Source organism: Chaetura pelagica, unplaced genomic scaffold (assembly GCF_000747805.2).
Source record: "Chaetura pelagica isolate M959 unplaced genomic scaffold, ChaPel_1.0 scaffold346, whole genome shotgun sequence".
NCBI lineage: Eukaryota > Metazoa > Chordata > Aves > Apodiformes > Apodidae > Chaetura > Chaetura pelagica.
The window spans coordinates 3,071,476-3,095,835 of record NW_009953797.1 but is presented as its reverse complement, the minus strand read 5'-3'; the positions used below and the strand labels follow the sequence as shown (position 1 = coordinate 3,095,835).

Sequence of the window (24,360 nt, the reverse complement as noted above, 5' to 3'; positions counted from 1 at the left end):
TTCTACTTTACCTCCTCTCTGGTTTGTGTGCTTGTACAGCACAAAGGCAGCACTAACAGCAGAACCTATGAGAGTTACACGTATTCCTCCAAATCTTGTCTCGGAAATGAGTCCCACAGCTCCCTACAAAGTAATCGCTCTAATTAGATGGTAGGAAGGAGCTTCTTTAAATTCCTTAGAAATTAAGACGTGTCATCCGCTTAACAACTTAGCATCTGCTACTGCCTCTAGCACATTTCTCCACTACATCAGTCTGAAGGACACTTTCCTGGACCTTTCTGAGAGGAAAAAAATAATAACAAGCCCTTGAAACAGAGAGGAAATTGGCCTTTTCTTCAGTGGGATGAAGCATGTAAGGCATTTCACCCCCTCTTTATTTGTCAGTTTGGTGCACGTTTGCCTGGGTGAGTACAATAATCACTTTGTTATGTGAAAATATAGGAGGATACAAGCATAACCTTAAATCCTGTAGTAATCCTTACTGATGTGGTAATGTTGTCCTGAAATATTTTCCTTGGCAACTGATCCCTGTTCCTCTGTGTTTATATATTTAGAGCATTGTTTCAAATGGGCTATTCTGAATCTTAACTGTCAGTCAGTAGAATGACAACTAATTTGTTGTTTCTTGTTTGTTTTTTTTTTAACTTTGTTTGCTGTTGTCTGGCAGCAAGTAAGTAACAATTTTATTACGGCTAATTGCTCATGCAGTAGGCATAATTTTAAGACAATGTGCTTAGAATACTGGGTAAAGTACTGGGAAACTGGAAAAGCTTCAGATGTGCATGTGTGTGGAGTAGGGGAGACTGTACAGTCATTGCAAGCTGAAAAGGTTAATTTTGCAATTAAGCTTGTCTGGAACTCACTGAGATTTTTTAGAGATCCTTGCTACTTAATTTGTTCCTGGTGTGGTTTGTTGTTTTTTTTTCTTTTCTCATATACTATTTTTCTCTATTTGCTGCTGTGCAAATACTGGCACAGGGGCATGTAGAAGTAATTTTATTCAAAGTATCTGTACAGATAGAGTTCTGAAAGTCCATAGCAGCAACTGGGTATGTTACACACTCATAGTATTCCCAGAACAGCTCATGTTTACTGAGAGTCAGGTAACAAAGCCAAATAACTGCCACCTACAAAATGCTTTTGTTTACCTTCTGTTTGTTGTTTGTTTGTTTTTTTTAATTGCAGCTCAGGCAAATTATGCCCCTTATTTCTTTGATAATGGAGCCAGAAGCACAAATGGCAACATGGCACTTCTCAGCCTTTCAGAGGACACACCTGTTGGTCAGTATTAAAATTAGTATGTTCACATTGTGAAACTGCAGCTGCTTGCTCTTTTGATTAGAAATATATATAATGTTGTAGATTGTTGTAATATACAGTAGTCTTATGTATTTTTCTTGGAAGCTTTTAATTGGCCTCAATTTAAAATTACATATTTGAATTGTAGCTGTAATTTAAAACATGATGGTCCATCAGTCTATTCAGAGCATCAAAGCACAGACCTTTGGGGTCAGAAATAAATTTATGGTAGTGAAGGACTTCTTACTAATTCAGTAAATGCTTATGAGATAAAGCCTAGTTGCTTGTAATTTTATTAGCCTTGGTATAATACAGCTGTATATTGATATGTAACGGAGGCATGGTTTTCATTAAATAGTTACCACATTTTTCATGTTTACAATGGCAGAAAAGGTTTCTACTTGAAGTGAAATTGCTTTGTCTAAAAAACTTGTTTTTAAAAAAGGTTTAGTTTTCATTTATTGAAAATTCAGAAGTTGGTACATTTTTCAGCTTTCAGCATATTGAGGCAGCTCTATTTATGCTTCTTTTAACTGTGATTGTAATAAGAAAAATTTATAAGAAGAACAATTTAGAATCAGTATTTTACATGGGGGAATGAACACCACCCTTAGGTGGTGCAGAGGGGTGCACCCAAAACCCTCCCTTAGCCCTCAACCAGAGAACAGGAGGGGAAGGCCACACATACTGTAGAAGTGACGCATCTAGGTGATGAACTTAAAACCAGGTTGCTTATGATGCAGTGGGGATTTGCTATAAGCTCGGCCAGGCTTAAGTGGAAACTTCAGCTGAAGGCCATCAGTGATGTTGTGGCACTTGCAAAAGCCAGAGGCAGACCAAGAAGCTGTGAATTTTTTCTGTACTTCTGCCTACATTCACATGGAAACCACACTGGCTCAGTCTTGGCAATCCAGGTAGCCCTGCTGATTGTTGGACTAAAATAAACTAAGATAAACTAAGATTAGCAAGTGGAATTACTCATCTAATAGTGTAGATAAGGCTTGTAATGCAAAGTAGCCATAAAATGGCACCCTGACTCAGTTTGTTTGAGGTAGTTTTTGCCAACTCCACCACTCAAACAGCAGGCTGTACAACTCACTCACTTGCCATCAGATTCCCATCCCCTGGTGTAATGTCAGCTCACACACACGGACAGAGCCTCTCCCTGCCACTGCTTGGAGCCTCCAGCCTTCTGCATGTTCATGGGGCCACAGCACAGTCATAAGTGTCCTTCCTATCAGGACCACAGTGCCACATGGTCTCTTCATATGTCAGCACTCTCTGCAGCAGTAGATTAGGACATTAAGTTTCCACTGGGATCCAGTGCTTCTGATTTGGGGCTCCAAGCAACAACAGAGTGTGCTGGACTCAACAGATAAACAGCAGTGCGTAGGATCAGAGTCTGTGTTAGTGTTCTTGTAACTAGCCTGAGAAAGAATAGTCACAGACATGTGATAGGCTTTTGTGTGTGCTTTTGTAACATTAACAACCAGACTAGGTACTCAGAGGTCCCTGAAGAGTTTATGCTTTTGTTGCAGCAGTGATAAAGCCCAGGTGGCTCTATCTTCAGTGCCGCTGTGCCTAATGCCTGCTGACTTAATTCAGAATGTGTTTAAATGTGTTTACATTGGCTGACTTGTATTTCTCATTTGCTGTATAAATGTGCTTTAGAAGACTAGAGAGAGTTCTGGCTTAAAACTCCAAATGTGCCACCAATGTCTCTGAGGTGAAATATTAGGTGTTGAGTTTTGGCTTTTGCAAAGGGCCTAGAGAAACCCTTGGGAAAGGGACTTAAGAGCTTACTTTTGAGAGGTCCTAATTTGGTAGCTTGGAGGTGCAGCTGCTGGTGCTTCTTTGGGCTAATTCCAGAACACCTTGACTAAAAGCTGTGGGTACTGCAAGGCCCTCTTTTGTGAAAGTGCTTTGGGAAGTTCCCTTGGGACGTGGCTGCTCAATGCAAACTGCAGCTGCTACCCGCCGCCTATGTCAGCACAGCCACTCCTTGGGGATGCTTTGGCAGGAAGGCTCCCGGAGCAGGGAATGAATGACACCAGCACTTTGGTGCTACAGCACTGTGTGGGGAGCATCAGACCACAGTCAGAGCTTCATGCCGTCACTCAGTGAGGGCTCACACACTGCCTGTGCTAAATGGCTGCCAGCCTGGCCCTTTTCTGTGGCCCCACTGGCAAAAACAAGGGAATTAAAACTTTCATATGCTTTATTCTGGATGGCTTCACTCAAGCTTAGGTGCTACAAAAATGGGCAGGTTGCCTTTAGGTCTTCCCTATGCTTGAATAAATTTGGTATTATAGGCAGGATGCTTTTCTTGGCAGCAGCTGATGTCTGATCTGAGCAATGCCATGAACAGCAGCTTTAATAAACCTGCAGGAATTTTGCAGTCTTTGGCCCCACTGAGATTACCAGCAGCTGGCAAAGTGATGTTTATTAGTTATATTCCCTGGCATCTGTAGGCAAGGGAAACACAACATTTTGGAGCACTGAAAGGAGAATATGGATACTCTACATGATTGTAGAAAGAAAAATTGCAGTGCTGCAGCTGCATGAAAGCCTTAAATTCAGGAAAATCACATTATCATGCTCCTATAATCCTTAACTTGACCTGCTTTTCCTTGTGCAGTTTTGCTTAATGACAGATAGTTGTAATCTACCAAGTTGCATACATTGTGACATAAATTATCATTAAAACAGTAAACAGTATTTCTCTGTGAAAGCTTTAAAGTGCCTGCAGCTTCCCAGATCCCATTTATTGCTACATAGCGTAAGACCCCTTGAGGTAAGAAAGGCCAGAACAGCAGCCCCTTTCTGTGCCAGATTTAAAAGAATGGGAAAAGTTATGAACTGAAATAGCATTTGCAGTTTGTGTAGCTGTTTGACAGGGCAGGTGGGTGATTAGCTCTTTGCAAAAAATTGTCTGTGTACATACAAAATGTGCGTGTGCTCTTAATCAAGGTCTTAAGGCATGTGTGGGATGCTATTTCAGGCTGTTTGTTTCATCTTATCTAATTAATCCCTATAAGCCCTCATAGTGGGGACAGAGTGGGACTGAGAACAGCTGCAGAGCAAGGGATTGAAGCATAGTCAGAAGACCTACGTTCATTACTCTCTCAAAGCCCAAGCATCATTGGTGCTCTGGAGATCTTTTCATGCCTCTCATCCTTGCATTTTTCAGGTATACACTCCTTCTCATTAAAAGCCAGTTTGCCTTGGCAGTTCTGTGATCAAAGCTGCAGTTGCCAGCTACCTACCAGTGGCTGACTGACCACTTCAGTTCCCTCCATCCATCAAGCTTCCCCTGTTGTTCCTGGACTTGTTTCTTCCTGTTATTCGCAGTTGGTTGTGGAGAGCCATTTTGTTCCCTCTGGTACCTTACACTGCTTCCCTGTTCTATCACCCTGGTCCAACTGATGCTCCCCAAGCTTGGTAAGAGTCCTTGCTGATGTGTTTCCTTGTCCTTCCTTCAGTGCTCAGTGATCCCATCCTGGCAATCTGCCATCAGAGAGTATGTGTTTCTGTATTTCATCCATCACATAGTATCTGAACCCACAAGGCATTTTTTTTCTGCCCACAATTTACTTCCAGCTTTCCTTGTCACAAGAAATACCTAAGTGAAAGAATCAACATGCCTCTTTTTTAAATGATAATTCCTGTCCAAGTAGGAAGGACACAGACATGGATAATTTAGCCCAAGCTGCATCTTGAAATCTAGAGACCCACCAAGACCTCACATTCATATGATTCCTGGCTGCATTTTTTGAAGGTGCAAAAATATTCAGCATTTTGCAGAAGCTAAAATTTCTCCCAGAGAAAAGCTTCAAGCTACCAGAATAAAACCTGTGAAACGCAGCCTGCTTTCTGCATCACTGCAGCAGAGCCAACCCGGCACCAACGGGAGCCCCTGCTACGCAGAGCCCTGCACACAGCTGCGCAGAGACCACACCCCTCTTACAGCCTTCGCTTCTGCTTTTATTCTTCTGACAGAATCTGCAGATACATCAGAAAGTTGCCCTCACCTGGCTTCTCTTTTCAGTTGGTTGCTGCAGGTGCAGTGGGGACACACTGCTGCTGTTTGTGGGGTGGTGTTTTGGGCCCGCTGCTGGCGCTTGCTGCTGTACCCTCCTTTCCGGACTGCAGCTGCTTGCAGGCGGGGCCTGCTGCTGCTGCTGCTGTTGCAGACGTGGCTTTTGGGCTGCGAGTCCTGGCCGTGTCTCCACCAGCTACCCTGGTGTGTCAGGGTGCAGGGAGGGAGCAGGAGTTGCCTGGGTGTGCTCAGAAAGGAGCCATGGCTCATAGTAAATGGGAAGGAAGCCATTTTGAAGTAGTTTTGGTGTGTGGTCTATGTCCTCTAGGATCCTGAGCTCCCATTTTCTTGGGGTGAGCTTGGAGTGTATAGGAGACATCTGTAGGCTTTGTGATAACTGTCCATCACCTTTTCTGGTGGAGAAATGGGCCTTTGGCTGAGACAGGTGGAGAGTAGGCACAAGACCCCAGGCAAAATGATATTTGCTGTGACATTGGAAACAGAGGTGTCCTGTCCTGGGAGCATGGCCCTAGATGTCCCTTTCAGCATCTTATTAACAGATGTCAGCTGTGGTGGCAAAGGACAATGGGGAGACTGAGCATGATTCCAAAATGTGCTTGGCTTTGTTTGACTTGGCATGGTGAGGCTTGGATTGCTGAGTGTTGCACAGCAGAGAGGGAGAAACTATCTTCAGTGAGAGGGCAAAACCAACCCTAGAGCACATGGACAAAGGTTGGCTGTGAATAAATTTAAGTCAGAAATGAAGTAAAATGGAGCATTTGCATCATGGGTTGGCCATTCAGCATGAGTGACAGGACCAAAGACGAAATTACTTTTAAGATGGAGTTGGAAAACTGAGTAGAAACCTGGCTTGGCTCCTGGTAAGCAACTCTAGCAGGGAGCAGTGTACAGCTTCCCATCCCAGCCTGCTGCATCATCCCCTAGGTACTCAGAGCATCCTGCTCTTCCAGCTGGGGCCCTTACATGGAATTTGCTATATCCACAGCTAAAGACTCTTCTATTCCTTTATCTTTCTGACAGGGAGAGGCTGTTTACTTGGTACTTATTGATAAGATTTTAGCGCTTTTTTTCCCATTTATTTCATTTTTAGCAAATGGAGGCAGCACACTGAGAGGAGGTTTTAATTGGCATTAACACTGAGCTGAAAAGTGTTCCTGGGGTGTTAATGATATGGAGAGTATTGTGCAATGAAATTACAATTCAGACAAAATTAGGAATTATAATGAGCTTGAAAATAAATTTTGATCCACAATCCAATTTCAAAGGCACACAAGTATCCTGTGTTATGAAAAATGAAGAAGTATCAGCTTTAGCCAGGAAGTGAACAGTGTAAAGATGAGTGATTTCCATAATTACTTGCTCAGAAAGCTCAGTAATCTCAGTGTATACCATTATAAAAGTTTCTTCTCACATTTAGCAGAAAGAAAATCCCTGTTTTCCTTATTAAAAAATCCTAGAAAATGTAGGGGAGAAAAATGTAAGATTGGAAGAAAAAGCCCATTTTCAAATGTGTTCACCAGAACTTTCACAGTCTATTCTTCACTAGCACATGCCCTGTGATCCCTGAGGAATGGTTTGCAGTCCATTGCAGTCCCAGTCACAGCACAAGACCGTGTGCCTGGCTGTCACCTGCAGGCTCCAGGGGAACCCAGATGCAGGCTGTGGTGTCCATCCTGTTTCTCCACCGCACAGGCAGATATCTGCATGAACTAGAAACAGGCAGGACAGCCAGACGTATATAAAGTGGAAGGGATAGAAAAAGTATAGAAGAAGGGCAGAAAAGCAACTGAGAAGTAAAAACTTCTTATGGCTTAAAAGGGCTGAATAAAAGCACTGTATTGATAATGTCACTGAAGTGCTGACAGCTCATACATGAATTCTCCATTTGGCCCTAGCTGTGATAATGAGACAAACCTTTTGAAAAACAAGAATAAATGCAGTCAGTGCTGGTACTGCAGAACCTTCAACAGTCTTGAAATTTATGCTCTTATGTAGACAGCTAAATCAGGAGGCAGGTGTCCTTTCAGAACTGTTTAATCCTCTCCTTGTATTTCTTTGTACTTACACAGTTCAGTTGTCCCTAATCATTTTTGGGTATCTGTCTTGCAGATGTGTGATGTGTTGTTACTTTCTACACTTTTAATATTTTGGAAAAGTCTGAGAAAAACATGGAAAGCATTTTGTAGTTTTGTGACCCTGGTTTGCAAATCTTGACTATTGGCTGGCTGAGCCAGCTCGTAACAGGGTCTGGTTTGTGCTCCTGTGGGCCTATTGGTTTTTACATTATGAACATTTTTCTGTGCAAAGTTGCCCAAATTTTGCCCTGGTAATTATCAGAAGAGGGTTTACTCATAAATGAGAACAGATTCCACATTACTTGGCAAAATCTCTTGCTATGCAAAGAACACAGCCAGATTTTTTAAGTATCACTGCTGGTGCCTGGACATTGCATGTCCATTAAGCCCACTAATCTGTTTCACATTTTACATGCCAAGGAGTAAGTAAAAGAGGAGCAAAAGGTTGTATTGCAAAACTGAGGAAACATTCAAGAAACTGATCTCTCAGTGTGGTAGGCAGGGCCTCAACCAAAGCTCTAGAGTTTAACAGAATTTTATGGATCTGGTCAGTGAAAAACTCCACTGCCACTGCAGTGGGGATATGAGAAAAAGATTATTACTTTTGAGTACACAATTAAAAATCTCTCAAACTCAAGGACAGAGCAGTTAAAAACTGGAGTCTTCTGGGTTCTATTTAACAGTGTTCTTCCTTAACTTTATGCTAACTTTCTTAGTGGGGATCCTTCCATCCTATCTTTGTATTCCATGCACAAGTGAAACTCACTACTAACCAGTAAGTCACTTGGCTACAGTATTTCCAGTACAGATAACTTAGTTAAATGTAAAGCAGAGTTTCTTTTCTGAACTGGGATATCCCAGATAATTTACCAAAGGCACAGTGCACTGGACTGAAACAAAAGTGTTTGCAAAGTGCTTGAAGTTATCCGGGTGAAGATATTAATGCACAGTAGAATGACAGATATGTAAGTTTAAAAAAATAACTAATAAACCCACACTATGTTTTAAAAATGTGGGTGTTTTAACTCCCCCAGGAAGTCACTTTTGATAATCAGTTTACTGGAAAAACTGGCACCAACTTCTCAAATGTTTGAAAATAGAAAAAACAATCTCTCTTTCCTCAGCTTGTGAAAAAAATACATTGATGAATTTAGAAAATTTATTCATTGGTATGAGCATGAGTGGGTGTGTTAAATAGATAATTTAATGAGAGTGATCTAATGAGGAGGAGTGAAATAGGAAAGAAAACTTTCATATCTATTAGTTCTGAAAGTGGAAGAGTCTGCAAATGTCCGTGCACCTCCTGAGCTTCTGAGCCTGGGTCCAGTCCCTTGGGGGCACTGCCTTCAGATGTTGGATCTTCTGCCTGCTAGTTTGCATTTTGGTTGCTTCCATAAGAGGGCTTTTTGGTACTGCTGAGATTGTCACCCAGTCCTACAACAGTACTGCTTTTGACTCCCCTGGGCTGAGAGTTTGACATGAGTTTACAAACACTATGATGTGAACAGTCTTGATCTAGTTGCAGTTCCACAGGAAAGGGCCCTAAGTGCGAGAAACCAGCACTGATAAACCTGGTTTAACCAGTAGGCTAAACAAGTAGGCAATCAGGACTATTGAGCTGTCTACTTATCCATATTTCCCAGTAAATGGGTTTGATTCGCAAAAGCTTTGTCTGCCACAGGGTACCTGAGTTCCCAAGGAACTCTCACAGCTCCTGATTTAGGAGTGGAAGGTAGTTTGTTGCAAATTGGGATTTTATACACCTTGAGGTAGCAGCAATTTATTATTATTATTATTAGGTAAATGACAGAATTAAACTGAATAGTATTTAATGACACTTGATCATCAGCCAATTTACAGAGTGACTTAACAAAAATTATAATCAAAAAGTGGCTTAGTTAAAGATTTGAGAATGGCAAGGTTCACATAAGTTGACAGAATTTCTTAAATCAAATTGCACATACATAAGCACACAAATATAGAGGTTAACATAAAATTTAAACTTTTCAAAACTCAATTATAGATAATTACTTGTCTGCACATATCAGCAATCTGTGAACCTCATGAATTCTCCCCTGAGAGGCGTCTCAGGTCAGGGGGAGACACTGGAGAGGTCACAGCTTGTTGCCATCCCAGAGAGCTCAAAGGGTCTCACTTAGAATCTCTGTTTATAGGATCATGACATGGTTTACTTTGGTCAATACTTTATTTTTTTGTTTTGACTACAACTTCTGTTATGTGGTTCTGATATCTCAGCCAACCAGATCAGATTCTGATCCAGGCAGCAGGAGTTTCCAGTAGACTTAGGGGAGTGCCTGATCATCCCAACTCATTGCACTTATCACCAGAACAAGAACACAGTGTTGGCTCATGCTGAGATTGCAAAGTGACCCAGGGAACTGCAGCACCACAGGAACAGAGCAGCACAATATTCAGTGATTGAACAGGAAAATGCTGAAACAGGGAAATGTTGTTGAATGTCAACTTTTCAGGTACCCATGTGTACACTCTGAATGGCACTGATCCAGAAGGCGATCCCGTGGTGTACGGCCTGGCATACGAAGCTGGATCAAGACGCTACTTTTCTGTTGATGAGAACTTTGGAAATGTTACTCTGATTGAAGAGCTTGACAGAGAGGTACAGTGCAATGTCATCATTCTGTGTTTGTGGAATTTTCTTTAGTTTCATTTGATCTGTGGGTTTAAGGGCAATGCCAACTTACTTGCTCCTGAAACATATACTTTGCAATTCTGAGACATTAGGCTTCACCTATCACATTGTTTTCCAGTTGACTTGTGCCACTGTCACTGCTATCACGTTTTTTGGCAGCTGCCTGTCCAGCTTTTGCTAAGAGAGAAGTTTACTCTTTATTCCTATCTTCCCCCATCTGCTCCCCATCTAGAGCTTAGGGGCAGTTACAATCCTCTAATCCTGAAACAGGGGACTCTCCTGTCATTAGAAGGAAGCAGAGATTTGTGTAAGCAGTGTTCCAAGACACTACTCTAGCTCTACATCATAGCTGATAGCCTGTCAGTAACCACATGGGTTAAAGATCTAGCAATACTAGCCTGAAGACAGCCTTATTCTGGTAACAGGCACTGAACCCTTCATATCTCCTTTGCAGAGAAGGGTACACAGTACTTAGTAAACTCTTCAAAGTGCTGTATACTGAGACAGAAGAATTTTGAACCAGTCATGGTTTTTTATGGAATGTTTTTTGAAAAACATGACTGAATTTCACTAGCATCCTACAGGAAAACAGGCACCAACCATCTCTTGACCAGTAGCTGCAGAAAGTCCAAGGAGCCCCACAACTGAAGCTTCTGAGAGGTCTTCCTAGCTTCTGCTGTGATTGCTTTGTGGTATTAGTAGTTACTTTCTTCTACCTACTGAGACACATTTGAATTTTCAGTCCCATTTCAAATCAGGGCCGACACTGTCTCTCTAACAAAGGGGTTTTCTTGGTTTACAGAAGGAAGATGAGATTGAAGTTATCGTCAGTATTTCAGATGGCCTGAATACAGTAAGTAGTTAATTATTCTGTAGCTTATCAAACTGTCTGTCTCCACATACATCCTCCTATTAAATTACCTTACAGGGACCATCTCATTTTATCAAAAAACGTAATCTAACTAGAGTCTTACCTCCTGTTTCAAGAGCCACTAAGTCCCAGTAACTTGGGTCTCGCTCCAGCTCCTTGCTTAGCTATTTGAGCATAATTACAATGTAGTGAGAGCTGAAAGACTCACTTAGTGGCCTGCAGAATTAACAGCAACTTGCTGTGAAGTTTCACTGTCAGCTCAGTAGGATTTGTACCTAAGAAAAATCTGGAGGCTTTTTGGAGAAATGCATGAGTTTTTAGAAACTAATACTGGACACCCAAGAGCAGGGCTGTCTCTCCCTTCCCACAACATTTCTTTAGCATGACATTAAGAAGATTTGCTTAAGCTAAGGTGGTGGGGGCTTTCTTGTCTACTGTTGAATAAAGCTTTGATCACATCTAATCATTAAGGATTTATCTGAGGCATTGCACAAGCATCCAGTCCTAGTTCTACACATTTCCTTGGCATTTTCAGTTTAGAGGTGGAGCTGTCACAGCCAGGATATTAGTCTGCCAATAAGAGGACCTAGCCTTCATCACTAGATGTGCCACGAAGTGGGACCCTTTTACCATCCACAAGACAGAATAACTCTAGAGCTTCTCCTCATCTCAAACTAATTAGTTAGATTACTACAACAAATATTTGAGGAGGTGCCAGTGTCCTACAGGCACAACTGTCCTGGCTACCCCTATAAATAGGAAATAATGGGATCACATATCCACTTGCAAACAGCTGGGAAATTTTGTTGGTCAAATGTGTTGGCTTCTGATTTTTTAGAAAGAGAGCACATATTTTGTTCAAGATGGATGGTTACATATTAGTAGCCTGCATCTGTATATCTGAATTATGCATGCTGTTAGCCTAGTATCATGATATCAAATGAGGCATTAATGAATGCTCTTGGCTGTCAGGTACCAACTTTTACAGTCTTTTATATATTCTCATAAAATACATCACAGTGTCTTGAATGCCATAAAGAAAAATAATTACTTTTGAAAATTAGCCCAAATCTGTAATTTATAAAGTACTCTGAGACTCCTCTATCTCTGTTTGGAGCTATCTGGGTGTTCTATGATTCTGTGATTCTCCACAAAGCAAATTCTTCTGGATGATGGGATTTTCTGTATTTTCTTTTATGTGCTCAGTTTTAGTAGTGCAAAGATTACAACATAACTTTTCAGTGCCTTTGACTTCACCTTAGTAATCAAATGGACAGGTGCATGTTGAAAATCAGTTTAGAGTTATAACAAGTTCTTCATATTCTGCTCCAGGTTTCTGAAAAAGTCAGGATCCTTGTAATGGATGCTAACGATGAGAGCCCAGAGTTCATCAATACACCTTACATTGTCCAAGTCCCAGAGGTGGGTGAAGTTGCTTTGCATAATAGAAGTATGTTTCAGAAGGGTGTAAAAGAAGCTAGTATGTTTTCAGTAGAATAAGATGATGTGCAGGACTAACTTGCAGTCTTTTGGTTTGGGTAGGTATTTAATATTCATTGCAAACTTAGGGAATAAGGTGAGTTACTTTATAGGTAAGCTCCAAGCTAAGTGTCATGGGGAGTTTTTAGAATTTACTTCAGTAGGAATAGGATGCACTTTGTCTTAGCTGAGATTTCCTGTCATTTTTATTCAAAAAAGGTTTTTTTTCTTCCTAATTTTTTCCAATTTCCTCCGTTTGTAGTCTCTTCCCTCTTCTCTGTCTTCTATTTGGTTCTTTCTGCCATCACTCTCTTTTTCTGCCTCCTTGCATGCTCAGTTTTTATTTCTTCTGACTCATCTGGTTTTCCACTGTGTGACTCTGATAACTCTGGTTACAGAATGCTCCCTCTGGCAGCAGTATCTTCAAGATCGAGGCAGTGGACAGAGACACAGGTTCTGGAGGAAGTATCACCTACTTCTTGCAGGTAAGGTATAACTGGTATCTTGAAAAATCATCTCTCATCTACTGAGATCTCAGAAATCAGGTTAAAAAATATTTTAAGGGTTGAGCCTGCTACTAAGTGTCTATAGAACCAATTTTGTACCATGCAAAAGAAAACAAGCATTGACAAAATGGATACTGTCTGATTGCCAGCAGCCAAGTGCAGTCTGGCAGGCAGATGGTGGAGTGGGAGTTGCCACTGTCACTCGTGTCCTTGCTGGCAGGGCTCTTATTGGACATTCTTCGGAATAACAAGGAGAGCAAGTCTAACTTGTAATCTTGGATGCATATCAGAAACACAAATGTGCACTTCAGTGTATCAAGCTGATGGGTAACTGAGACCTGAATCACAGGTACTAAGTCTTCTCACTGACAAAGCCATGCCCACCTGAAACCAGCCTTTCAGGTATTCCCCACTGGTGGAGAACAGAAAGGGCTTTGGATGTAAAGCTGAAGTTCTTTATTACAGACCTTCTGCATGCCAAAAGGACAAATTTTTGCATTACTCTTCCTACAAGCAGCTTTGTCCTTATTAGCTGCAGTTCCCCTTATTCTAGAAGGAACAGAAAAAAGACCAAATAGCTTGTTGCAATATTGTTTGGATACAATTATGGAAACAAGTGTGGAGATACTTGCACAGCACTAAAGCTAATACTGTTAAGAGGCTGGGCATATTGAAAGAACACTTTTTGAGTTCCTTGTTGAAATTGAGTTTTGATTCCACCAACTATGATCCATTTAAAAGACAATCTGTGCATGATTCAGTTTTGCACAGGGTTTTTTTTCCAGTAATTTAATAGACTATGAAGCTAAGGAATAGCAGTTTCAAAGTTCTGTGTCTAGTTGATATGTTTGTGTGGCAAAAAATGTTATTAAATATGTGTATTTGCTGAAAAAACATTGCTGTGTCTTGTAGCACAATTTCTGAGAATTCTTAAGGTGCACAAAAAAAAACCTCTGAAAGTCTGATGTGGTGACGTGTACTGAGAAGGCCAAGACTAACAGTGGCCACTGTGTATGAATACCCAAATGGGAGCATGTTTATAGGTATCTCCAGTCCAGAGAATGGAAAGAGACATTGTTTAGGCCTTTTTGGAAATCAGATGTCTTATATATTATTTGTATATCACAAAAATCACCAAAACACCTCTCTATTGACAATGACCTCTGCATTCAAACTTCCTGCTATTTCTTAAGCTAGTGAAACTTTAAAAAGCTAAGAAATAACATTTTATGCTTCTTCCTTTTCCCCTCATCTTTTTTAGTCTAGAGCCCTCTCTACCTTTCCATACAATGAACTGTGTTAAGCAAAGCTTACAATGTCACAATTAAATACTGAAAGATTTTTTAAAACTACATTGCAGATAACTGATTTATTCTGTATAATGAGACTCACGGTTAGTTCATGAATTGTTCATAAACACACAGAGGTGAAATTCATCAAATACATTATTCACCCAAACTGCATAATTATTCTAGTCTTTTCCCTTAGCAGATGAAATAAAAGATTAATCCCTATGGCAATTTTATTTCCATACCTCTAATCTCTTGCTGTTTCTTCTTTTCTTTTCTTCTAGAACATCCATGCTAATAAGTTTACAATAGACCGTCACAGTGGTGTCCTGCGCATCAAAACAGGGGTTACCCTTGACTATGAGAAATCAAGAACACATTTTGTTGTCGTTGTAGCCAAGGTACAAAGCTTTTATCTGAAACTACAGGAAGTGGGGGGTTGTAAGTGAGAAGGATTGATTAGTTTGGATTCAGGTGTGACTTAAAGGGCTGCTGAAACATGAAGCATAACATTGAGGCAGTCACTCTAACACCTGGAGGTGTGTGGGGCTAACATGGAAAATTGAGGGAGGAAAGATGACCAGTGTCTGCTGCTGAACAAGCATCTGGAAGCATTTGTGAGTGGTTTTCCCACATTTTGCTCAGGCCCCAGTGCCAGGATAGTGAGCCTCACTGCAGAAAGCCACCTGTGTGTTTTGAGAGTCACCTAGAAGTGAAGGGTCGATGTATGCAGCCCCAGCTTCAAGAAGCCTCAGCTTCTGGGCAAACACAGGGTTCCCTTGTGCTGTTCAGGGCATAGTCCTGCTGCAATAAGGGCAAACCCTGGGCAGACAGGCAGTGAAGGTCATAGTTATTAGCCACAGTAAGACACAGGGCACAGCTGGATGCAGTGCAGCACAAATGAGAAACTTCTTTTCTGAAAGCATCTGTGGGTGTTTCACTTCTCTGCTGTCTTGTGGCAGAAGCTTATTCAAATCCTGCAGATGCTGTACCACATCCCTTCTTGCTGCTATCATTCTCAGCAGTGCTGCATCTCTGGTGCAGCTGAGAATTCATAATGGGCATTAAAAGTTTATGGATTCTGAAGTAAAGTTTCTCAGGATCCTTTGGGGACCTTTGACACAGATAGACTTGCATGGGTGGAAAGAGGATGATTTTGCTGCTACTTGAGGGGAGTGAGTTTCTCATGTTTTATGAAAAACATATGGATCTTTTTATGTATTTATTTAGCCAGGGTTCTGGCTTAAATGTTGCCTTTGGTATAGCAAGGAGGAAAAAACTGAGGATATATTTTCCAAAAAAATGGAATTTTTAGAATTAGTACAGCAGACATGCTGAATAATTCGCACTCCCATACAGCAGCATGACTACTGACCTCCAGCCAGTGCTCTGAGACTCAGTGTGTTAAAAGCTTCTGAAATTGTGAGTCATCTTTCTGATTGGCTCTGCTGTATGAGTAGCACAGAGTTGATTGCAGTCAGGTCCCCAGAGACTGTTTATACACCGTGGCTATCTAACAGTTGTTGGCTGCACAGCTCCTCCGTGCTCTCACTTTATCACATACCAGTCCCTAGGAGACTTCAGTCATGCATACTTGTTTAATTTCTCCCTGGAAATGCACTACCTTGCTTCTGTGCATTGTCTTGTGTTTATGACAAAACTATATGTGGGATGAAAAGCTGTAGACTTCAATAATGAACTTTTCCTATCAGTTTCCAGCATTCTTATTTCCCTACCAAAAAAAATGTATTGCATATCCCCTGTGTTGTTGATAAAAGATCATGTATGACTGCATAGATTGGCACAACCACTTGTAATATAATTACCTCTCAGGAACTGCAAGCTGTGTTCCTAATCAGACAGGGAGCAGGACAAATTGAAAAGAGAAGGGAACAGGGCAGCAGAGATTAATCTGTGTGTTAAGAGAGAGAAGGGATTCCTTGGACTTTGCTACTGCAGGCTCATGAGGTGCATGCATTGCTGAAAACTGATTTGCAGACATGTGTGAGTGGAGGGATCTGATAATTACTTCTCTTCTAGGATGGTGGTGGGAAGCTCAGGGGAGACAACAAAGTGTTTTCAGCCACAACAACAGTTACTATCAATGTGGAGGATGTTCAGGACACTCCTCCCATGTTCGTCGGGACTCCCTACTATGGATATGTCTATGAGGATACACTTGCAGTAAGTGCTGCTTTTTGCCTGTAGGAGAACAAATGCAATCTTTCATTTCTAAGTCAATATGGTCCTATGGTTTCTAGCACAAGCTTTATTGTAAACTGGGACCTAAACTCTGATTTGACTCCTAGGTGAAATGAGCTGACCAGATCTCAGAATTGTTCTTTATTACCATCCATTGCAAATTTGACATACAAGGCTTCCTGTTGTTAAAGTAAAAAACGTTTCTGCTTATTTATGTTAGTCTAAGCCCAGACAGAAGCTAAGAGCTCCTCTGTAGCTGAGACCTGCAAAGGCACTGGGCTGAAGGCTTAAGCCTCACCAGTTGCCTCACCTGAACACATCATGCTAAAAGCCTTTGTGTGCTGTGTGTTCTCACGGTGCTTTTATTTTCTAGTTGATCAGTCTGGTACCAACAGCTGGTTGTGTAAGGGCAAGAGTTTATACCCGAATGCTCTAGACTCTGTGCTGTTCCATGGACACCACCTGGGGAGAAGCAATCCTGACATTCCCCAAAATCCAGGGTACTTACTGCTCAGTGATGGCTAGATAGTCAGAATGGACCAGTAAATCCTTCTAGGCCTAAACAGCACCAGTTTATCAAGCAAGCAGGGACATACTTAGGAGAACCACTTACAAGTAGGGACACTGCATTTGTCAATATGTGTCTTGCTGCTGAAAATACCACTTTGTATCTGTCATGGACACAGAATCCATGGAGTACGCTGAGCTCCTGGCTGTGCTGTCACCTTGGAAATGCTAAAAGCAGGTTTGCTTAAAAGGGGTTATACAGCTTAGTAAATCAGTTTATTGTATCAGCCATGAGGCTTTCAGCCACATTACTCTTGAAGCTATGAACTAATGAATTTTGTAACTGTCCAAAAAGTGGCATGATATTGTGTATGCACCAGGTTTCACCCTGATACATAAGGTTTAATTATATTTTTCTTCACATATAGGATGAGAAATGAGAAATTCATGAATTTTTAACCAACATCAGACTACTGATCTCTTTGGCAATGTCATTGCACTCTGTTCACTTGACCTTCCCTTGAAGTTTCAGGGAAGATCATGTCTTTAGTTTCTGTCCAGAACCACAATGTACACTGCAGGCCTTGCACAACTATATATTTCTGTTACATTTCAGCAGGGCAGAGAGGTAATGTTTGTGTGTTTTGCAGATGTTTGGAACTAGTGATACTATGATTTATTCTGCATAACTATGTATAGTTCTTGAAGTAACTATCATATGCACCCAGAAGTTAGTGTTTACCATGGAAGTGGCAGTCAACAAATGTTAATTACATCCAACCTGAGTTAATAACATACACATTATTATATTACAATGATGGAATCACAAATTCCATTCCCACTGTGGGTTTTGTTATTAGAATGAACTCCACAATGAGAGATGCACCAGCTGATTTTAGTGTTTACACATTTGGTGTTAACTTTGTAAACTTTCTTCTTTTCTCCCTGATGATGTTGTCAGGATTTACAAGTTTTCTGTCACCTTCAAAGGGAATGCACTGCATTTTGCCCAGTAGGCTGATTTTATTGAAACTTCCAGCGTAAATTATCTGTATTTTTCCCAGTAAGCAGATTTTATTGCAGCTTCCAGCATAAATGATAATAAATACAATTCTGTGTTTCCTGTTGCTCTAACAGAACCTGGCTCTAGTTTGAAAAAGCCACCCAAATGTTGCGATGAAAATGTTCCTTGTTGCCAGTTGTGATTAACTGATAGTTCCTTCAATGTTCCCTGCTTTTGTAGCCCCAAACAGTAACACTTTAGTTCAGAGGCCTAGATTGCACAGCTTATTGCCTCTGAGGTGAGTGTTTTAATGCTGACAGTCATCATCCCTCTCAGCTGACAGGAGCAGTCACATGGGCAAATGGTCTTCAGTACACAAGTTCTGTACAAATGACCTATGGCTATGTTACTTGCACAGAAAGAAATGCAGTGAAATGCTGAGGCAGCTGAGGCCCAGGCACCAGAGCAGGTTACCCTGCCATTGGTGCAGCAGCATGGCACTGGCAGCAGGTCACACAGAGGGCCCATAGAGAGTCAGCAGCAGCAGCAGGGATGCCCCCACTTTTTATGGAGGAACAGTGCATAGGCTGCAACATCACTTGGAACAACTAAAACTATGAATGTAGGAACAACACAGAGTTGGTCCAAGGAGTAGCATTTGGTTCTTGCTTTGCAAAGCCAAGCACTGACTTTTTCTGGCTGGGAGTCAGTAGCACTTGGTGTGTTCCCCACATAGCACAAGCAAAAGTATTTACTCTTCCCTCCACACCTCACTGCAGAAAGACTCTAAGAAGTTCAGTTTATTCATACACAGTTTCACTGCTCTCAGATCTTGGCATAGACTGCGATTTCCCATTTTTCCCCAGGGCTCTGAGGTCCTTACTGTTGTTGCTCTTGATGGAGATAGAGGAAAGCCTAACAGCATTCATTACTGCATCGTGAATGGTGAGTAGACTTGTGTGAAATCTGAATGGCAGCCAAAACTAGATCTGACGTTAAATTAGAATAGGATATGCTAGAGTTTATTAAAGCTGAGACAAGCTCTCATGAAAAAATGTCAGGTATCTCAAACAACTCCCGGGCTCTGTCTACCAAATAGCATCCAAGATAGGATTCACTGAGTTTTATGATCTGCTTCACAGACTTAGCTTGGAATTGTTAATGTTGCTGATTTGTTAAGCATCAGTAGCCTGCTTGTCATTTCAGAAAGCATAAAGGGAGATGCATTCACTGCTACTGAGCATCTCTATCATTAATCTGAGAGGCAAGAGAGTGCATTCTGGGGAGATCCAGACATTTAGAAGGATATTTTTATTAATACTGCTATTAAAATGGCTAAGCAGTCAAACCTCTGGTTTCTTGGAAGAAATTGTTTTCAGTAGTGAAGAGACACTGGCTGTATACTGCACTGGAAGAACGTAGATGTTGTCAGATTAATGTTTTTCATCAGCTATTCTAAGAGTGTCTGTCACATGTCTTTTAATAGCATAAATGTGAGACTTGGCTGAATTGATGATTCATTAGCTGGTGAAGTAAACAACTTAGCTCAACAAAATTCCAAGCTACAAAACCTTAGTTTTGTTTAGTTCTCTCAGCCTCCAAAACAAGACTTAAACTCCTAGGTGTAAGAGATCCCAAAATTTCTCAAGAGAAATCTCAAGTGCAGACCTATGTAGTTAAGTTCTTCGTTGTGTGACGTGATCTGAATAGCAAGGTCTAGAGGGGACAGAGAGGGTTGCAACTGAGGTTTTGCCTTGATGGTGGGATATGACCCATGCTGACATTCTTTCTCAAAGCAAGAGAATATATATAAGAGGGTAAAAGGAAGGAAGAAACATTGAGAAAAAAAAATGCAAAAAAGAATAACTGAAAAATTAGAAAAAGTAAAAAGAAAGGTGGAGAACAAGGAGTATAAACAAAAAAGTGGGATGGAAATATGCTAGACAAGAGAGAAATTGAGTAAGAAGAATAAGCAAAGGCTGATGAATTGGGGAAAATGTCAAAGGGGAAAAGGATAAATGAGGAAAGTTGTTAGATTTCCAGAGATAATAGAGGACCAAAATGGTGCTATGGGATAAAAAAGGTAAGTGATTAGGAAGGAGTGGAAAATGAAGATGGAAGGGTATGACTGATAAGTAGCACAAAATATGACTTAATAGGGAGAATGCTTTTTTCATGCACATTAACACAGGATTTTTCTAGCATGAAATGGAAAAGAGGGGAAGGAAAGTTGAAGAAATAGAGAATAGAATATTACAATAGTTTTTTTGTCCCTGCACCTCAGACCCTGGCATTACTTGTGACAAGTCATTATTCCAGTACCTACAGGCTGGGGTGTCAAAAAGCAAGAAAATACTATCAATAAATAGGAAATTATTTCTTCATTATAAGCATTTTTTATCCAGGGAGTGTGGGATAATTTTAGAAAATTATCAGAATCCTCTGAACATGCTGTACAAAGGAATACACATAATGCTACGTACTCCAAGTTAACCAATTTCCCTGTGATAACTAGACAATAACATGAAGTATGGTGGCTTGAAGCCACTATTGACTTAAGCTTCTTCTCAGTCAGGATGTACTTTCTAGGCCAATGTATCTTAATAATTGACCATTATCTGTTCAATGTTGTGTCTAGTGTGCTCTAATGAAGTTGCAGTTACTGCAGGTATTAGCAAAACAGGGTACTATCAGATAATTTTTAAAAATCAGCATTGAAATTCAGTTAGAGAAAAAGAAAAATTACTGGGCTTTCTGGTAATCATCCTTTATCTTTGAAGGCTTGATTTCCTTTGTTCTAAGGGTTTTCTTCTCTTTTCCTTTCAATGGCAGACTCAGCCACAAAACGTAGGTTGTGGCCAATACCGTGCATGAGGCAGCATGCAGGGGTGCCCATAGCCCCTCAGCAGAGCAGGGCAGGGCCCTTGAGCTGCCAGCAGGTCCCTTCCCTGGGCACCAGCTTGCTTTTGGCCGTGATGGTCAGATGGGTGCAGACACTGTGATGAGGCGCCTCCGCCCTCTCTGCAAGCTTGCATTTGTTTCAGCAGAAATTCACCGAGTCTCAAGGGACTGTGGCCCTGTAACTGATCTGTTCAGGTCAGTGGAAGTCAGGTCAGTGGCAGCAAAGTCAGCCTGCAGCCCTGTCCTGCCTGTCAGACTGCCTCAAAAAAGCCTCAGTTCTACTTCAGTTCCTCCAAAATCCTTCTTGTTCAGGACAGCCTTGCCAAGAGGCTTAGAGATTTTTAACAACTGAATGTCTAAGGCCAGAAAATGCTTCTCCCTAGAGGCAGTCTGCAGAAAGAGTGACAATGTTTCTTTCAGACAGATTGTCAGACTTCTCACCTTAGCTGATATTAATGAGGGAGATCTTGTTTTTCAGAGACTTAATTATGAATTTGCTAATTAAAATGAAGAATGTCTATTTTTGTCTAAACCAGCATGTAAAGAAGATAGCATAATAGAGATTAAGGCCAAATTTGCATGCCTGGTTGCTGAGGCTTGAAGGGAACCTGACCAGGGTGAGAAGAGGAAAGTAAGGGCAGTTGTCCACTGGGGCAGAGCACCACTGAGCCTTCACTAAGGGGTAACACCCTTTTTGCCCTCATCCGTGTTTTCAACTCGCTGTGATCAGGCATGGAAATGCTTCATTTTTTAAAAGTGCCTTCAAATCTGCTGATAGATGTGGATACACATATGGTCAAAGATATGCTTAATGCTCATGCTTTTTCAGAAAAAGGAAGTGTGGCATGTAACTAGAGTGTCTTGGTTTTATTCCAGGAAGTGAAGGTTCATTCGAAATCGGCAACACAACTGGAGCTGTTTCTGTTATAAAAAGCCCAAGTCAGCTCAAAAAAGAAGTGTATGAACTGAAAGTCCAGGTATGTTCTGTCGCCACTTGAAGACTATTGGCCTTAAATGCCATAAGTAGAAATGATCATTTAAAATAGCTCAATTTATAGCTGACTTTACCTGTTTTAGAAACTACTTGCTATATTTGAGCAGAGTGCCAGAGAGTATAAAATAGAAGAAAATGCTTTTGTTCCTTGGGATATTTAGTCTCTCAGATTACTTCTTTCAAATTAAGTTATCTTTCATCTCTGAGTCTAGAGAATCAACATCCTTTACCACAGGTAGATAACTGTTCCTTGTTTTTTTCAGCTTTTATTTCTAAACTGAGGTCTTGCAATCTCAGCATGATGAGATGGGTAACTGTGAAATCTATGATGAGTGATCGGACTGGAGTAGATCGTGCAGTGTCACACCAGTATCCGCTCCTGAAGCTTTTGTCAGCCACACGCTCACACCTGGAACAGCCAGTATCAGTGTGACAGGCTGCACTATTTTAAGCATTTTCTAAAGACCAAGAGCTTAAAAATGTAGAGTTAAATTGTGAATACTGTATCAGTTTTCTTCAGCAAATGCATATTCCAACCATGAGTTTGTCATGGTAAGACAATATTGTCTAAAGGCAGCAATGAGCCTTGCACACTGCCAGAACGAGTGTAGCATCCCCAAGGGCACTTGCTTTCTACTGAGCTCAAGCAGCTTGCTGAATCTGGGAGATCATGGAGTTCCCATTGTCCAAGTTAAACTCAGGCACCATTTATTTCCCTAATTCCTCGGATTTATTGCATTCTGCTCGTGCTTCCCAGATATAGGATTAGTTCTAGTGCCTTTGGTTTTGGACTTTTTCAGCAAAAAAGCATCTTAGAGCTGTTCTGTTACAAAAACACTAGCCAGAGTGACAGTGACAGAAGAAACATTAGGTCCAGTCCAGTGCATCAGGCAGCACGTTGGTCTTGTTGAAACACAGGCAGATTTCATCTTTCAGTTCAGGAAATTGCCAGGTAGGTTTGCTTGTCTGTCCAAACTCTATCCAGTTTAAATTAAGCTAATCTAGACAGCAAACAGAATTATAAATTAGAGACTAAATCTGAAGTTAAAAAAAAAGCAACAACAAAATGTGCCATTTTTCTTCTCCAAATATTTGCCCAAATACCACAAGTACAGTTGTTTTTTTCTAAGAGTTTTCAAGGCTGCTGTAGTCCCTGCAGCAATGTGAAAAGCAACTACCTGAGGTACCATAGCAAATTTAAATATTGTCTTCCTTTTCTATTCTGTCAACACTTCAGAGAAGCAGTTCTCCTGCCTATATTAGATTATCTGTCTTTAAAGAACTGTTTTCACCTAGAGTGAGTTACTAAGCTCACAAAATGCAGAGGATAATTTTTTGACTCGGGCTTTATTGGGACTGGTTTATTACCATAATCTGCTATTCATCATAAAATTCATTGTGAAATTAGCTGAGATTCCTAGAGAAATATAAGGCCGTGAATCTTCTTGCCAGTTAGGGTGTTGGGGTGATTTGTACATGCATATTAGTACCTGAACGTGGAAATTAGGAAAAAGAGTATATGCTTATCGTTCTTCTCTCTCTCCTGCCTGCTGCAGGCATCAGAAGTCAGTCAGGAAGGTGAAGTTTCAGTGTACGCTTTTGCCATGGTGACTATACGAGTGGTCGACCTCAACAACCATCCACCAACATTCTATGGAGAAAATGGTCCCCAGAATAGATTTGAACTGACCATGTACGAACATCCCCCAGAAGGTGAAATCTTGAGGGGACTGAAGATTACAGTCAGTGATTCAGATCAGGTAAATGTAAATTATGTGGACTTTCAGTTTTCCTCCCCTATTTTCCCAAAGACTAGAAAGAGCTATCAAATGGGGAAATGTCATTTTAGGGACTCGACTATTTCACCTTATCCAAGGACGGACAAAGTACTTGTAGGGCCTATTACCACAGAGTTTGGACCCAGCAGTATACTTAGTCTGTCATATACTGTTATGTCAATGAGAAGGGTGGTCCTAAAGCTGCAGTCCAGTTCTTGTGACAACTGAAGTTGAACAGTCTGTATGAGCCACCCATAACTACTGGTTACATTCAGTTGTTGTCAGTGTAATGTCCAAGAATGTACTCCCTTTGGAGATTTACTTAGAATTTCCAATGACTTAGTAACTTCAAGTGCAATTGCTGTCTGTACCTACTCCCTTCTCAGCCCCTGATGAAAACAGTACAGTCCATACTCTTATATTGGTTTTATTACAATATATTGTCCATCTGGCCCTTATGTTACAGCCAAAGTCAGCAATGCATGCTTAGTTAAATCATTCCCACTGGAGTGATGTTTTTAGGTAATCTTAAAAATTTTGCCACAGCCAAGCTAACTCTAACCAGATAAAGGAAAAGGAAAGAAAACTTGATCCATCCCAGCCTGCTAACTAACTGACCTGTGATGCCTGTAGATACAGTGATGGTTCCTATAGGGATCCCTAAGCTAAATACTGCATGAATGGCATCCATCTGAGATACTCTGAGGTTAGGTAGTGAGAAAAGA

General features: G+C 41.0%; 1 protein-coding gene across 1 annotated transcript in view; it reads left to right on the top strand.

Moving 5' to 3' along the window:
• Nucleotides 1-230: 230 nt before the first annotated feature.
• The window catches only part of CDHR1 (cadherin-related family member 1), a 43,562-nt gene continuing 19,432 nt past the window's right edge, over nt 231-24,360 (top strand). The window contains exons 1-11 of the mRNA XM_010001140.1: nt 231-404; nt 1,186-1,281; nt 9,927-10,072; nt 10,908-10,958; nt 12,309-12,398; nt 12,854-12,940; nt 14,535-14,651; nt 16,291-16,434; nt 18,829-18,907; nt 21,740-21,840; nt 23,414-23,617. Of these exons, the coding sequence (XP_009999442.1) occupies nt 344-404; nt 1,186-1,281; nt 9,927-10,072; nt 10,908-10,958; nt 12,309-12,398; nt 12,854-12,940; nt 14,535-14,651; nt 16,291-16,434; nt 18,829-18,907; nt 21,740-21,840; nt 23,414-23,617 (1,176 nt within the window). The 5' untranslated portion in view covers nt 231-343. The remainder of the gene's footprint in view (nt 405-1,185; nt 1,282-9,926; nt 10,073-10,907; nt 10,959-12,308; nt 12,399-12,853; nt 12,941-14,534; nt 14,652-16,290; nt 16,435-18,828; nt 18,908-21,739; nt 21,841-23,413; nt 23,618-24,360) is intronic.